This window comes from Clupea harengus, chromosome 15 (assembly GCF_900700415.2).
Source record: "Clupea harengus chromosome 15, Ch_v2.0.2, whole genome shotgun sequence".
NCBI lineage: Eukaryota > Metazoa > Chordata > Actinopteri > Clupeiformes > Clupeidae > Clupea > Clupea harengus.
The window spans coordinates 449,620-466,836 of NC_045166.1; the positions used below are offsets into that span (position 1 = coordinate 449,620).

At 40.8% G+C, this 17,217-nt stretch overlaps 1 protein-coding gene across 1 annotated transcript; it reads left to right on the plus strand.

Annotated features, from left to right (window-relative positions):
* Positions 1 to 48: 48 nt before the first annotated feature.
* On the plus strand, positions 49 to 12,101 carry LOC116223732 (ankyrin repeat and SOCS box protein 2-like). The gene is made up of 10 exons (XM_031581492.1): positions 49 to 539; positions 1,689 to 2,014; positions 2,323 to 2,436; positions 2,641 to 2,813; positions 2,985 to 3,140; positions 3,272 to 3,514; positions 6,021 to 6,192; positions 10,618 to 11,191; positions 11,291 to 11,444; positions 11,616 to 12,101. The coding sequence occupies exons 1-10, from the start codon at positions 354 to 356 to the stop codon at positions 11,780 to 11,782; spliced, it is 2,265 nt and encodes a 754-aa protein (XP_031437352.1). The 5' UTR covers positions 49 to 353; the 3' UTR covers positions 11,783 to 12,101.
* Positions 12,102 to 17,217: the final 5,116 nt, after the last annotated feature.

Consider the following 17,217-nt stretch of genomic DNA (forward strand, 5'->3'; position numbering starts at 1 on the left):
TAATATAAGCATGTCATTACTGTGTTTACTGTGTTTATCACACATCTCAAAAAGGTCTGTGTCATTGCTGCCGTCTGAACGTGTGCATGGTTACAATTGGAAGAGGTGGAGTATGATGACCCTGCTGGCATGTTCACGTGCTACCATCTAGAGTGTCAACATATATGTCATCGTGGTTTGAGATGTCTGAAAATGCTTTCACATACTAAGAGAATTTGCCATTTACTGCAAGTCAGCTGTGATACAGTCACTAGAATGATTTAACTCTTGATCTCCTGTCACTGCTCAGTAATGTTTCCAGATATAAAAATCTACATGTTAGTGCCAAGTGTGTCATTTCAGAAGTAGGCCAAATGGTCTCAGCTGCTGAAATAGCAAAACAAGGTCATATGTGTCTGAACCCAGAATCAAGTGGCCTCTTGATATCATTCGTAAAGGCCAGAGTGACAAACATACACACAGTCGACACGCAAAGAAAAGGATCTAAAACAACAGCTGAATTTTTTAAACCACACAGCAAAGGAGGGTATTCTGGTTTGGTGAGTAAACTGTTGAATTGTTCTGCTAAGGTGGGGGTTTTTTTTCAAATAGGAAATGATTTAAGAAATTGATGTAATATTTTCAATAGTAGTACTTCTGTTTCTGTAATGCATTTTCACATGACAGTAGAAGTAGCCTACTTCTTTCTATTATTTTGCTCAGGAGTGCATTTTTTATGCCCATACAACAGTGAATGGAGTGTGGTTATAAAAACATTATATAGAAACATTGGTTATGGTGGCTATAGAAACAATAATCAAAGACTATGCCTGATTTCACCTGGTTAGCCTACTGATTAGTATTTAAGAAGTCTACAAAGCTATTTCAGAATGCATCACTATAACAGTGTGTCCAAATTGCACTACAGTCATTCTTGGACATTTTTAAAGAAGAGTTCCCAAAAAACTCATATATATATATACATATATATATTAAATAAATATCAGTAAGTGTGTTCAATACTTTTTACCTGTGTCATTTCACATTATTACACATAACTTCATTTCTGAACTTATTTGTTTTGGTTTCTTTGTATGTATGGATTACTTGGGTTGTTACCGACATCTGGTGAAAATGTCATGTCAATAGCACCTTTGGAAATATATCTACTGAGAAAAATGGTGACGTGTTCAATACAATACTATATTTACCCGCTGTATATATATATTATCAATTAAATTCACAATTATGCACTAACTAAACAGGTTACAGACAGTTATGCCACCAAATATAGGACAACTTAAACCAAACTAAATGAATTAAACTTGATTTTAAGATAGACCTCCCTTAAATTAAGACCTCCTTTAAGACCTCCTTAAATTCACCCACAAGGTAACGGAGGGATCAAGGATTTCCGCCTGGTCTACTATGAATTTGAAAAATCAGAATGGATACTATTCTTTCTTCTTGTCAGATGAAATTGATACATAGCATCTTGTGTTTTCTGGACACCGTCGCCATATTTTGGAAAGTATTAGCGAGGGGAGGGGGCTGACAGTATTAGGTTTATATTTATTCAATATCACTGAGGCAACAGGTCCATACATATTCCTTTCCATAAATACTACAAAACCTCATGTCAGTGAGTTCAAATATTTTGTGTGATTGCTGAGCTTGGGTGACTGATCAAACGTTCATCCTTTACATAGTCCATCATGGCGGCTGCTAGCGTCAGCAGGCATACACCCACTAACCAAGCTTTTGAAGACTACAGTGTCTACAGTCACTTATCTGACGAAGAACTAATTCAGCTGGCCGTTGAACGCAGTTTTACGGATGCCCACCGTCCTTCACAACCTGCTCACCAGTCAGCATATTCACCACCTGCACAAAATCAGTTGGAGCCTTCTCAGGATGAACACATGCCTACATTCCGTGAGGTCCGAGGACAATATGCAGCGAGCAGACAAGTTGCTATGCCCTCTCAGAATGTCCCTCCCCCTGCCAATCCACCCCAACCTGTCAATCCCTCCAGGTGATGTGAAACTTTACAGGTGTGCTGTATGTAGAACAGATCGTTTTCTTGAGATTCACCAACAATCTTTTATCTGATTTTCATTACCTACAGTATATGGTCTTATAGCTTTGTTATGGTATGACATTACCTACAGTATATGGTCTTATAGCTTTGTTATGGTATGACAGAGGATGCAATGGATATATTTACACAGAATGCTTAATGGAATAGACATCTCTATTAGTATTTTGTGACCTTTGGTTGCAAGTTATGTTGGAGTACACATGAGCATGTTTGGAACCTCTGCTATTTCTGTCTGTTTACAGTGAAGGCCCAAGCGACGGAAACAAGACTGCACATATCTTTAGTGGAGACAGGGAGAAGTTACTGGCATGGAGAAAAAGAAATGGATCTTTGGAGGTTACAGTGGAATCTGAGGAGTAAGGATCTCTCTCCATGTAAATCCACTTAAATCCTACGCTTAGAGGTTCTAAGATCTAAGATTCTTCTTGAACTCTAAGTAGTTTACTTGGGTAGGATGTAGCCCATAAATCTTATCCACTTGGCATAATCCACTGACTAGTTAGCTAGCCAACACAACAATTCAACTCTATGTTAATGAGAATAACTCTTCTTTATTGCAGTGCTGTATCCCATTTAAATTCAGCTATCTGGAAGAATAATGCCGAAACAGTGAGTGAAATTGTACAGAAAGAGCCTGCGGAGAGTCTGAGCAAACCAAACCAGGAGGGTTGGATACATTTGCATGAAGCTGCATACTGTGGTTATTTGGATAGTTTGAAGGTGCTTGTAAAAGGTATGGCTTTCTCAATGAGTGAATGTTGTTGTCATGGTGTTCACTGTTCATTTGTTCACTCCTCAAAATAATGTCTGCAGTCTCTGTTCTCTTTCACTGTTGTGGTACTAGTAATACTACTACTATTTCTAGTCATTTCATTTTTTATTTCTCCATCCCTACACATTATAGCCTTCCCTCAACTAATCAACAAGCGTACCCACAACAACCAAACCCCTCTGATATTGGCTGTTGGTCGTAAACACCTCTCATGTGTCCAGTGTCTCCTTGCAGCTGGAGGAGATCCTAACATAGCCAATGTATTAGGAGAAACAGCTCTCTTCAAAGGTATCAAAATAAAATACATTTGTTAAAAAGTGTTTGGTCATAAATCAAGAACAAATATAAATTGTGTTTCTTTCTGTAAAGGATGTCAAAACCAGTGACAATGATGAAACAAACATTGCTGTTGTTTCCAGCTTGTGAGAAGGCAAATGAGGAGATGGTGGAGCTTATTCTGAAATCTGGAGGCAATCCCTCCAGGGGCAATTATGACGGAATGACACCTTTACAAGAAGCAGTGGGAAAAAATGTCAGTATGTGTAAGCAACTGGTGGAAGCTGGAGCGAAGATATGGACCAAAAATACTTACGGCATTGAGGCACTGTTCACAGCTGCCCAGGGAGGATGCACAGAAGTACTGAAGTTCCTTATCAAACAGGGTGAGTTTCATCAAGATTCTGGAGGTTTATACTAGCATGGAAAGCAGAGGATTTGCCAAATATAAGGATGTGGCAAATATTTGACTCTGGCCAGTGCCTTGACGTTGACGCTCATCATTCTGAGGGTTCAGTGCACCCCTTTGAGCGCTAGAGTTCAGCTGTCAGATTGGCCCATCATAACATCTGGTAGTCATGTGGGGAGGAGCTGAAAAGAAATTCTGAAAGATTATTATCGCTGGGGGTGATTGTCTTGGTGAACTTAATGAGGGGAAACTAACACAAGTTTGCCTCAGTGCATGGTCTTCCGTTTCAGTTATCTTACTGCCTGTGCACACAGGGCATATGACCAGGCGTAATTTGTCTCGCTCTTTTTGGGATTGAATGTGAGACGAAATTCCGACTGTTTGTCCGTCACGGCGAAGAATACGCCTCTGAATCCAATTAAAAATTGCCGATTCTTTAACTTTATGCAAATTGCGAACCACGCAAGAGCCAATCATTTCGGGGTGTGTGTGATTTGGAAGCCTACGTTGTCCAGAGGGGCGGGAGTAATCAGAAAAATTGAACCACCAAGATGGCGGTGTCTCGGGAGTCTGTTACTGGGAAATATTTTATGTGAATAAAGGTTTCTACATGACTTTTTATATGTCTACATCGACTCGGTTTGTTGTTTATATGCTACACGAATGCTGCCAGGGCAAACAGAATATTTGAGGTCTTAACTGAAGCTCTCGATCATTATTGTTAGCTTGCTGCTAACACTTTAAATGAAAGTCTATTAGAACACATTAGCTAGCTGCTATGCTAATAAGGTACATATAACGTTAGCATGCTAATATGAATTATATGATGTTTCTGTAGAACATGAGTTGTTGTCAACATTCAATTCAATTTCAATTCAATTTTATTTATATAGCGCCATAACAATACAATTGTCTCTAGGCGCTTTACAGAGCCCAGAGCCTGGAACCCCCTTAGTGCAAGCACAATGGCAACACGGGCAAGAAAAAAATCCCTTAGTCAGGAAGGAACCTTAAGCAGAACCACGGCACATAAGGGGGAACCCATCTGCTTGAGGTCGGCCGGGTGGAGATAGGAAGGGGGGATGGTTGTGTGGCAGAAGGGGAAGGGAAACAACAGGTGTTGTACATAGCCTGCATTTGGTAGATGTACATAATATATATACAGACATCCAGTGGTAAATACATGATACAGACAAGACCAGTTTAGTGGATATACACTGTGCTGATAGGGTTACTATTACAGGGGTAAGGGGAGTAGGAACAGAGAAACATGTCGATGGTGGCAATAATATATATTGTATATAAATGCTAGCATAGGGTATGAGGTAGAGTAAGTGTACGGCAGTGCAGTGGCGGTGGGTGCAATTGGTCGAGGGTTTCTGCAGGTAGACCGGGTAGAGAGACTACAGCAGCGTCCCATGGCGAAGATAGTCTAGATTAGGAGAGAAAGAAAAAGAACAGAGTGAGTGGGTTATTATAGGCATTAGCAATGTGATAAGAAAGGAGAGGGAGAGGGAGAGAGAGAGAGAGGCTGCCTGGCTGGGTGTATGGGGATTTTATTTAGTATTTAGTTGGCTGGTGACAGTCGCAATACGCGTACCCGGGATCTTCCGCACTCCTTCACGGTACAACATACGCTGTCTGTAGCCCAGTTATGTTGATTAGGGGGGTATTGCATGTGTTTTAGATGTGTTTAGCTATTCTGGTATTTAGCATTTAGTTTGGTTTGGCATTTAGTTTGGTTTAGCATTAGTTATGTTTAGTTATGCTGCCATTTAGCAATTAGTTTGGTTTGGTACATATGGAGATTTTAGTCGTAAGCTTTGTTAGGGTTGCAGGGTACAACATACGCTGTCTGTAGCCCAGTGATATACATTTTTTTATTTTTTTATTTTTTCTTATGTGTTCAGTTATGTCTAGTTATGCTTGCTGACTGGCTGGCCCAGCAGGTAATGGGTTTGTTGACGCAATTACTTATGGCTATAGGATGCACTAAAGAGGAATGTCTTTAGTCTTGATTTGAATATAGGTAGGGTGTCTGCATCTCGGATGGACATAAACAATTGATTGTTGTTTACTTTGCTCATGAACATATTTAGGGCAAATAATCCACTAACTAGCTTTAGCTTCCTAGCCGGCAGCCAGGTGCTGCACTGCAACTGAACTTGCTACTTGACAGCCAAACGTGATTTTTCTGACCACCCTCCTAGGATGAAATTTCACCTGACGAATTACGCCTGGTCATATGCCCTGTGTAAATGTACAGTTAGAATTGATTTGAAACTTTGTCTTTACACATATACTTTTATTTATGTACAAGTGTTATCCTCAGTTTACTGCTGCATTTATTCTTTGGACCATGTCCTGGCTCCATCACCACAGTGACTAGCCTATTGAAATATGTCATGATCCAATTTTTTTCTTTTTTCATTCTTGTTAAAGTTCATGAAGCACCTCTTATTGACATACCTTTATTTACACAGGAGGAAATATTAACACTCAAGCTAACGATGGAGCAACAGCTCTGTATGAAGCATCCAAGAATGGTCATGAAGAGGTGGTGAAGCTGCTTCTGTCTCAGGGAGCAGATGTGAACAAAACAACTAAAGCAGGACTAACCCCTCTTCATGTTGCATCAAAGAATGGACATGTGGGGTGAGTGTTGGTGTTAATGTGTGATTACAGTGTGTAAGAAGGCCTATTTCTTATATAAGTATCAGTCAAACCGAATGCAAGGTAAACCCAAATGAATAAGTACATCTGTAAATAATAAAGATTGAATACACAGGTTGGTTGCCCGTTAGACCAAACACTTAAATTACCAAATATACTTTAAAATCCTGAATGCATGGGATGTAAAGAAATTAAACCGAAACGTAAATTCGATAAACATGAGAGAAGGGCAAAGATAGAGGAAAGAGAGAGAGAATACGAGTGTGAGTGAGAACAAAAGATGAGCGGGAGAGCAAGAGACCAAATCTTAAAATGGCTGCTGTTTAATTACCATCATTTCCATTTCCATACATTTCCACAAACCAATCCAATGGCCACGTCCTTCTGCCCAACTAGCTCTCTGGTTGGCTGTCTGGAGTTGAACAGCACAGGGGTGTGTCAGGGAGGCTGATTAGTATGCAGAAACTAAAGTAGTGAGATTCTAGTCAAAAACACAGTTATGTGCAGATAATAGATTGTAAGGAAACCTTGATCGACTGCTGTCCACATCACAAGAATCAATTCAAGGCTAAACACATGTTGCATTCATATACATTTACAGATCATTTTCTTAAGGTCAAACTCTGTGCCTAAGTTTCAGAGGTGTGACCTCGCCAATAGGTGGCCTGGCCTATTTCCGCAGATGTGTGAAGTCCTTTGTGGGGGTTGCTAAAAGTCCTTTCTTGTTAAAAGATCAGAGAGAAGTCCTCTGATAAGCTAACTCTATGACCCATTGGCCAAATAATCAGAAATTTTAAGGCCATTTGTTAGGATTCACAGGGTTTTCTGCCTTACACATTATGTGGGTGATCAGCCATCTTTTAACAGTTAAAACAGCAGTAAGCAGTAATTGTCTAAAACTAGCTGAAAAGATTGGCAAAACCCTTACAAGCGTCAACAACAGCACTGTTGGTGCTGATAAAAGGCTTGCTAGCATGCTAACTCATGTCTTTTAACAATATAGTTGGCGATGTTGCTGTTGATGATATAGTTGGTGATGTTGCTGCTTTTTTTTTACCTTTTGCATGGGGTGGTCGGGCAAGGACCACAGAGTTGGTTGAATTTGAATTTGAATTTGAAAATGATGCCAGTAATAGTTGCCTATAGAAAACATGCTTCAAATTGTTGCATAGTGTCTCTTTAAAAGGTGCTATATGTAAGAATTTTAGTTTAAAATGTTCAAAATCATCTAGAGATGGCAACAGAATGTGAAGAAATAACCGTTTTGACATAATATCAAAAACAGCTATGCTCTGTGATGCCCAGAAATCCACAAAATATCCGGCCTATCCACTATGATAATACCAGAGGCCATGTAGAGAGACTCGGTAGGTGTAATTCTAGAAAACTCCTGTTTGGAATTAGCCTGGATGCCAGACGAACTTAGCCTCGCCCACAAAATTTTAGGTTGGGAAGTTCGGTCTGGCATCGCTGCGTTGGGGAGAAACTATCTCCTCACAAAAATCTGTGAGGAGAAGATAGACCAATCAAATTGTCAGGGCGGGCTTTATACGATGATGGACAGATGATCAACCGTAACGTAATCAACCACGTCACTAAAGAGCTTTTGGGGTGAATTCGTTTTCAACAAACATGGAGATTCGAGTTTGTTTTAGAAGACATTGACAGCACATTCATTTTGAAAGAGGAACAGAGAAACGTGATCAAGGCATTTGTCGATCGAAAAGATGTTTTTGCCGTCCTTCCTACGGGATCCGGTAAAAGTTTAATGTATCAGCTGGCCCCATGGTCTACGTTATGGTCATACTACGTTGCTCTGATTGGTTCTAGATATATCCAATTGAGCGAAGAGGCATTTTTTTTCCTGGTTCGGTTGAAACACGCCCCATAATCACAGCCCAATGGAGCAGTTTCAGACTCATATTCTGACTAGAATTATGAGTATGACATCGTCAGGCTAGTTTGGAGTAATACCGGGAGGCAAATCAGAAGTGCTTGCTGAAGCGTATTGTTTCTGACATAGAGAAACCATAACTGCCAGGGTTGTTTTTTTCCAGCGTTTTTGGGAGGTAGACATGCCAGATACCTAAATTAACGTGTAGAAGCACTAAAGAAGTGACATTTTCATAATATGTCCCCTTCAATGTAGCAGCTGAAGTGAATGTGGCCTGAGTTTTCAATTTTGTGTTACCAGCTGAAATCAGACCACTGATCTAGTCTTTTGTCATAATCTTTTCGAAATGCGCAAGCAGGTGCACACATTTCTGAAGGAAAAACGATCTCCCCTGGAAACGAACTATGAGGAGCCTGAATTCCTTGGGAAACTGGCATATGTCAGATTTCTTTGACCAGCTAACCTTATCCTGTTTTCTTGATGGCTGACCAAATTAAAGCATTCAAACGGAAATTGGTATAGTGGGAGAAGTGCACTAGAACATTGGGCTTCATTCTCGAACGCTTCCGGTGGATTTAGGAAACCATTTGGCATTCATGAAAGTTTCTCATCTGGGATTTGTTCTGAACTTCAGAAGACTTTCCGAACGCGAAATAGCAGTCGTAAATCGGCCCTGTGGGCCCTCTTGTGGTTTTTTGAGGAATCGCATTTAAGAAAACTCTGTGTTAGAAGTGTTAAGGGCTGAACGTGAGAAATCGTTGGTGATTGCGTTCACATCAACTCTACAGACATCCTCGGATTAAAATAATTATAATAATAATAATAATAATAAATACGAGAATATTTGTATCATTAACAATTACGTTTCTATAGTCATGATTCTACGAGGCATCGTGATGTCCTAAAATAAATAAAAGGACTACACGAACACTGCAAATGTAAGTGAATAAATAAATAAGCACTTAACTCAATCGCGTTGATATAGCCATTGTGGAATAGAATGGACACATCTACATCCTGCAACAGTACCTCCACCTCTGCACCGGTGAGGTGAGATCTGCGTTTACTCGACCGGTGCTTGCTTTCCGCTTTGACAAGACTCGCTTACGAGTTGCTTTCGTGTAGATTCGGTCGATTCCGACTACACACGTCACTACGGTTGCGTGCCCTTATAAGGAGCTGGCGGGGCGTTTATGTATGCAAATCCAGGTGCACGAGAACGTGCTTTCAATTTAAGAAAACTCTTCTGGGGGAGCACAGCTCAGAAGACTTCTACTGTGTAGGAACACATTTTCAAGCGTTCATGAATTTGGCGGAGGTCTTTTTCTTACGTTGTTTTTCCGAAGCCCGTAAGAAACATTTCAGAAGAAACTTCAGAAAATGTTCGAGAATGAGGCCCATTGTTGACATGTGTCCTAACCTCACTGATGTTCTGCAGGAATTCCCTCACACCAGCATGAACATGCAGAAAATTGTCCAAGACCACTTGACCAGATTAACACAGAAACTCACAGATTATTTTCCCAACAACCGAAGAGCTGTGAATGTGTGGATTCACGTACATTTTTCAGTCGACCACCCAAGTGATGTGGATGTTGTATTCTCAATGAATTTGCTAATATGGTTAGCGGAATTTGCATCTTGATGGCAGCTAGCAGCTTGCTTTTCGCAGAACAAACCTAAGCTCCTTCTGGATTCAAGCCAGACAGGAATATCCAAAATGTGCAGAACGTGCAACAAATCCATTTAGCATCACCTATCTTTGCGAGTCCGGATTTTCAACAGTGTCTGCAATGAAAATGAAGAGTAAGGTTCGGAGAGGCTTTTTTTGCTTAGGAAGGTCCCAAACTGAGTGAAATGACCTTGGAAGAAACTAAGTGACAGCCATGTTAAGAGTTGGTCGAATTCTCTAAATGCTTAGGAAAGGTGCTTAAATAATTTAATAAAACTGGAGCATCCTTTACGAAAGTAAAGGAGATAGTACTGCCCCGCCATTCCTTGCATGACCCACATCAATAACATCCGCCTTTGCATAGTTAGTAGCCGAGTGTAAGTCCAGTCGGATTCTCTTGTCTTTTCCTAAGTCCTTATGTATTTGTACTTCACTTGTTTCCTTGACCTCATGATGTTTTCCATAGAGGTCTAGGAAAAAATTATAGGACAGACTATCCGACCGCATCCCAGGACTAGACTGACCATAACAAGCTTATGTGTGACACTACAAGTCGCCCTTTCCCCAATTCCATCACGTCATAGTCTGCTTCATAGTGCTGGGTGACATCACGTCATTAAACATTTTCTTTAAAATGTTTTTAGTGCAAATTGTTTATTGCGTGCACAAATGAACTGAAATACTTGTATTCACATTATCATTATATGGGCTGCCAACTTCATGTCATGGTTTGTGTATGTCAATGAAAATATAAAGCCCAGTTCCTTGTACAACTGAATCTACATTTGCCCGATGATGAATAGAGAATTTTAAGGTCAACTTCTTTTCACTCTCTGGGCAGAGTTGTGTTGTTACTGCTTCCACACACCGACAAAGACGTTGTGAGAGACAGTGGTATAAGTCCACTCCACCTTGCAGCTGAGCGTAACAGAGAGACCATCCTGGAGATTCTCATCGAGGCAGGCTTTGACGTCAATACGCAGCTGTCGCCCGACCACTCCAAGATGTACGAGGACCGTCGCAGCACCGCACTCTACTTCCTGGTACGCAGCAGCAACATAGACGCAGCCTCCACATTGTTGGAGGCTGGTGCTGACCCTAATCTGGATACCTTCAACCCTCTTCTGATGGCTGTGAGGAAGGGAAATATAGAGATGGCCTCTTTGCTGTTGGAGTATGGTGCAAATGTGAATGCCAGTATGCCAACACACCCAACCAACTTCCCAGGGGCTCTCCTCTTCTGTATGAGGCACAGACTCATGTTCAAGCTCCTGCTGGATAATGGATGTGATGCCAACTCCTGTTTCTCTTGTGTTTATGGATACGGCACACATCCTCCAATCACGATTAGGCGTACAAATAGGGAGGATCTGTACCTACATGGACTTGAAGCTCCTCATACGACAACTGCTCAGGTTAGGGAGAATTTAATCTTTGAGTTCATGTATAACCTTCGGTAATGTATTTTAATGTTGAGGCTTTGAACTGCGTTATCCTCTTTATATTCCCTTCAGTTCTGTGAGGTGATGGCAGATCCTTCTCACTCTCCATGGGTAGGAACTATAATTGATCTCCTCCTAGATTACGTGGGTCATGTGAAATTGTGTTCAAGACTCATTGAACTTCTGGACAGGAACAAGGATTGGGAATACATCAAGGATAAATCAAGTATGTGAAGTATTTTTCTTTCCTTGTTTTCTAACTTTACTTTATGTTCAAAGCCATAAATACTGTTCATGGCTGGCCACCTTTTGGTAGTACTGTGATTTTTGACCAGGTGTTTTTTAATGCATTTTCTGTTTTTTAATGCATTTTCTGTTTTTTAATGCAAACTTTCAGAGCCACCCTTCTCCCTGATGCATCTGTGCCGGGTGAAGATCCGCCAGCAGGTGGGACACCGGAGACTGAGGCGAATGGACAGCCTTCCTCTGCCTGGACGGCTCATGAAGTACCTGTTCTATGACAATGGAGAGTCTGAGGATTTCTTGCAAAGTAGTTTTGACTAAGCGTGCACAGGCTTACTTTCAGTTGCTGAGAAATGCAGCAGCTCTTTCAGGATTGACTGTGTCAGTCAACATGCTGTGTTAAAACAAGCTTCATTTCGTCAAGCTAATTTGATGAATCATATGTCTGTTTTAAGGGGTAGTCACGCTATGCAATCGTTTTCCATTTACTTCCGTTCAACGTATGCATGGGCAAATGCAGATTTACATGCTTCGGGCTTTCATTCTTTGAATGTGAATTTTCCATGTCATTGTGGCATAGTGTGGATTGATTTATCAGACAGGCCTCTCTGTGGAATGTTAATCAAACCAATTAATATTCCATCGGTTTCTGTTGTGTGGTTTTTTTTTGGAGAAGGGTGAGGGGACAGAAATGTGTTGAATTTAAAGAAAGTAACTTTTTCTCATTAACACTTTGAAAATTGCTGAGTTAATTTGGTTGAAGACTGTAGTGAAAAAGCAAGATGTGTGAATTTCTCTCCTTCACTTAATTCACTAATGCTAGAGGCTAATGCCACACAGCAGCTGTTAATAGTTAGAGATGGACAGTACTCCTACTTCTTACCTTTAATGAGTTCAAATTCATTGCCAATTATATGTATGTGTATGAGATAGCTTGCTGTTTTGCACAACTGTCAAGTTGCATTCCTTTTAGTTGTTGTAGCTGGTAGAGCTTGGAGCTAATACCACCAAGGCCATTTCACTGAGTCAGGTGAATACACAGACATAAATTATATATTTTCCTTGTAAGGAAATGAATTTGGATGAAAGCATCAACTAATTGAATGGCAGCAGCTAATGGACCTGTGGCTTGTAATGTAACACAATTGCTCTTTGACAAACTACAGGTAAAGTAATTTGTCATTTTAAAATGTGCTGTTCAAATAATACATTTCTTAGTTTATCAACTGTGAATGAAGTATCAAAGGTTATTTACTGTTCCCATGGCAACTGCCATACCAAAGGACAGATCAATTGCATTTTATAGATGCATGTGACCTACTTCTGGAATGCGTGTAAGACAAAGTTTAGCACTGTAGTCTAACTCATTAGCCTTCACATAATTAAACTTTAGCTCACCATTAACGTACTGACTATTGCAGTTCTATTCACGCTGAAGTTGGTCTAGCATAGAATGGCGGTGTGATTTTACAACTTGCAGCCCAAACAGTTATTGTGCGCCATTTCCTAGTATACAGTAAAACTCCTACACATAATTGTAGCTAATTGTAGCATATTAAAAGTATGAAATGCTCCATAAGGTTTGACGTTCTATAGCCTAGAAGTGTTGGAGGACAGCAGTTTGGATTGAAAGGATTGAAAATATCCAGACCAAATCATTTTGGTGACTGGGGTGAAAAACATTGGCATGGAGCCCTTTTGACACTTAGGGCCTCATTTACTAACAGGATTGCGCCCATTTCAGGCGTAAAATAGCGGGTAAAGACATAAAACCGTATTTACAAAGGAGGCGCACTTGAGTAAAACCGCAGATTACCGCTGCTGGGAGGTTATAAGGGGAAGTGGGTATTTGTCGCAAAGAGATGGGAGGAGATGCGTAAAGTGCGCCTAATTATGTATTAGTAACGAAACAAGAGGTGTTTTAGCATGACATATCGGCTGCTAAATTAAAGCTATGTGCGTGTGAGAAATTTGAAAAATACGAACATCAGAAATGTTATTTGTTTAAATGTTTATGTTTGATATATCATTTAAACTAGGCATATAAAAAAAAATTCCCACCAGCTAGCTGTTCAACCAGGTCTTACCGCCGCTCCAAGTATGGTTTAACCCGTATTTCCACCAATCGTTCAAGCACACCGAGCACAGTGCTCGCCTTCTGCGTAGGAGTAACGCTTATCTATTCAGGAAAAGTACTTGTACTCGAAGTACACTAACTAAACTAAGTAGAGACAGAGCAGCATATTTATTTCACCTTCCATGTTTATTTTGACGTTATAGCCTCTGGAGCGCAAGCTACCCCCAGTGCCATGGCAACCGAACTTCTGAAAACTTCAGTTTCCCCTGTCCACACTACAACTTCAGTTTTCAAATGTATCCGCCTAGGGCAGCGTTTTTGAAAAGCATGGTTTTCAGTGTTGGAATACGCCGTTTTAAAGTAAGGGGTGTTGTGTATTCCTACCAGACTATTTAACGGGATGCTATGGAGCAGTTAACCTGGCTATTAAGTATCCTAGCTATCTCTAGCTTAGGGAACCATCTTAACAGTTTGCAGTTGCCTGTGTGTGATTAACTCATGTTAATATGTGTGAATATGAACTTGTGAACATAAACTCGTTAATATGAAGCTGCACAGGCACCCTGAGGGGTAACCATAACAACCCAGAAACTCAATGTTCGCTGAAAAGTTTAATTTCCCAAAATCAGCTCACCAATAAAAGACAGTCTTGAATTCAAAGTGATCACAACTTTTAGTGTGGACAGAAGGGCTAAACGGAGAAATATTTATGAGTTTCTATATTTAGCCGGGTTAGTTTGCTGTAACCTTGTGAACCAAAAGCTCTAATTCTGATTTTAACTCATCATCCATGGTGCCAAGAATACGCAGGCTCTTTCTTCCCTATTTTAGCTGCGCGCTAAATAAAACTAATGGGCGGGGTTAGGCGCTGATTACGCTGGTAAGGCGTCGACACATTCAGACGAGGTTCTTGTTTGATAAATACGATGCAAAATACCATGCGCTATATGCGGGTTGGCAAAGGCGCTGATTGCGCTGCCGCCGCAGTGTTAGTAAATGAGGCCCTTAGTGTGAATATGTACACTCCGTCCTGTATAGGGTTAGGGTTGTATTGCAGTGTTAGTAAATGAGACCCTTAGTGTGAATATGTACACTCCGTCCTGTATAGCAGCTGACTGGTGGACTGATGTCCCAGATGTGACAGTAGTTATGCCAGATCAGATCATGACTCAGCTGTTCTGTAGGATATAACATGGGATGTATCTGTGAGTGGGGGAACCAGCTGGGAGAGGGAAATACTCAAATGTCTCAACTGTCCCTGACCTTTGACACTTGGTATGCAATAAGTTACACAATGTGCGTTTTTATTAACGTGGTTTTTATTAAAACTGCTGAGGTTGCCGAGTGGAGTGGTTGTGATTCATTGTGTTGTTTGTTTTGATTTTCTCTTACTAATGGATTAGAGTCATTTACAGTAGTGTTGAGTGCACATGTTAATGCCAGACTCAAGTCATTCAGGAGTCAAAGTGTGGAAAATTGATCGTAAAACTATTGACAGAATAAATTTCCCAAGACAACAAGCTTGGAGATCTATGTGCTTCCAAGTAATGGAGATCTATGTTCTTCCAAGCTCTGTGCTAAATTTGGTATTTCCAGGGGAGAGTATAAAAGAAAATACAAATTGGGCAACCAAAACAGGTAAAAAAACTAAAGTTACCTTAGTAAAAGACATTAAGACATTCTGTGAAGTCATTCAGTAAATATTACGTCACGCAAAACGAATCTGCTGAGGTGCTGCATGTCTTAATGCTTAACAAAGCAATGAGTGTGAACATATGCACCCCTATATATACGCAGGGTATAACTGAATACAGGCTAGTCCTAAAGACAGCTGTAAAAAGCACTTTTGAACACAACTGAGAGATTGCAAAGACAATCCACCAGCTATGGCACAGAACAACTACATTATTGAAAAGGAAGAGGTAGCGTGACCTTGCAAACAAATCTGGCCTCTCTAAATCCATTTGTTTGTCTATAAATACAGACCAGGCATTCACACCATGTGTTTGTGTTCCCTTGGCATTTAGGTCATTTGATCCATCTGAAACTCAACAAGACAGTTTTTGTTTATTACAGACATAATATATGTAACACATCAAGGTCACTCAGACAAAAAGAGGACAAAAATAAACTAATAAAAAATAACACAAAGCAATACAACTGCAATAGCAAGAACAATGACTGTATACAGGCTGTGTTTTACGGGCACCTGTGATTGCATCAGTGGTGATATATCAGTATGACTCTGACCTGTTGATGATGACGGCGGGTGGCTGGGCATATCAGCACTGTCTGGGCCAGCCCCTGCTGCTCCACTTTAGTAAGTAGGCCACCTGACCCCTCAGAGCAACCCGAGCTAAGAGGTTTCCAAAATAAAGACTTGGACTGTCTCCCACTGCATATCATCTACATGCTCTGGAGACATAGCATAAACACACTGAGACCCTGTTGTACAACAGGGAATCCAACGTCACTTTTCAGCAGCAAGAAGAAGGAGTGTTTACTAGAAAAAAACAAAAAACACCCACAGCAACGTTAACGGCATATATTGCTGACAGCAAACCATACAGAAATCCTTTGGCAGGAGGAGAGGGTAAGTGTTTGTTTTTAGAGGTGTTGCTCCTCTTCTGACCTGCCCTGTATTACAGAGCACATATATTCTGCACGAGCGAGCTCACAGGTTTGCATTTTATTTTGAGCTGGTGTTAAGGCATGGTGATTAATGTGCTAATATGATTCTAAACCAGTGCCAGAGTATAGTACCATATTTAACAAAGACACCTTTTGTTCATTGGTAAATAAAATAATTTCTAATTTGTCACCACAAGCAACTGCATTGAATTATTTAATTAAAGTATAATTTTATTACATCCCCGACATTCAAGCTTCAGTAGACCTTGGAGTATGCGCTAAGTATAAAATCTATTCAATGAGACAAAGTACAAGGAGAAAAGTGAGGAAGTGCACAGTAAGTGCAAGTTGGGCGTGTTAGGGTGTAAGGGGTAATAGGAAAGGAGGTGTTCTCGGAAGAGACGAGTCGAGAAGAGATTCTTGTTAGCATTTAGTAGCTCGTTCCACCATCAGGGAACAGCAAATGAGAACAATGAGATTGCCTTGTGATTCAAACGCTTTGCCCGAGATGCCCATATCAGAGAGTACGGCTGGGTTGCCGCGGATGCGGTTGTTTACCTTGTCAAAGGCTGCTGGTTACAGACAGCAGAGCTGTTTCAGTGGAGTGGCCTGATTGATTTGGATCAAAGAGGTCATGCCGTGACAGGAATTCTGTGACCTGTTTGAACGCCGTCTTTTCCATGACCTTAGGAAAGAATGGAAGTAATGAAACGAGTGTCAAGGTTGGTGGTTCTCAACTTGAGCTTGAGTGGAGGGAGGGCTCTTTGGTCAGGGCTGTCACCCGAGCCTGTTCCAATGTGGTTAGAAACATTCCCCAAGCCAGTGCAGCATTTATCACATGTGTGGTTGCTGGCACAATGGAGAGAGACATGGCTTGGAGGAGGTGGCTTGTGAGGAGCTTTGATAACCTCGCTATCAGTGAGAGGGGGTGAATGAAGGAAGTGATGCACCATTGATCGGGGGAGACAGAGAAGGACATGTAGTAGGACTACTACTTGTTTGGTCAACGTGAGAGGGCTGACCATTTGATTTCATATTGTCACTGAAC

Excerpts from the sequence above, each read along its gene's own strand:
- LOC116223732 (XM_031581492.1), top strand. The coding sequence starts at position 354 with ATGGTCTCAGCTGCTGAAATAGCAAAACAAGGTCATATGTGTCTGAAC. Across the intron at positions 2,437-2,640 it reads GTTACAGTGGAATCTGAGGA|TGCTGTATCCCATTTAAATT; the intron begins GTAAGGATCTCT and ends TCTTTATTGCAG. Across the intron at positions 3,515-6,020 it reads GAAGTTCCTTATCAAACAGG|GAGGAAATATTAACACTCAA; the intron begins GTGAGTTTCATC and ends TTATTTACACAG.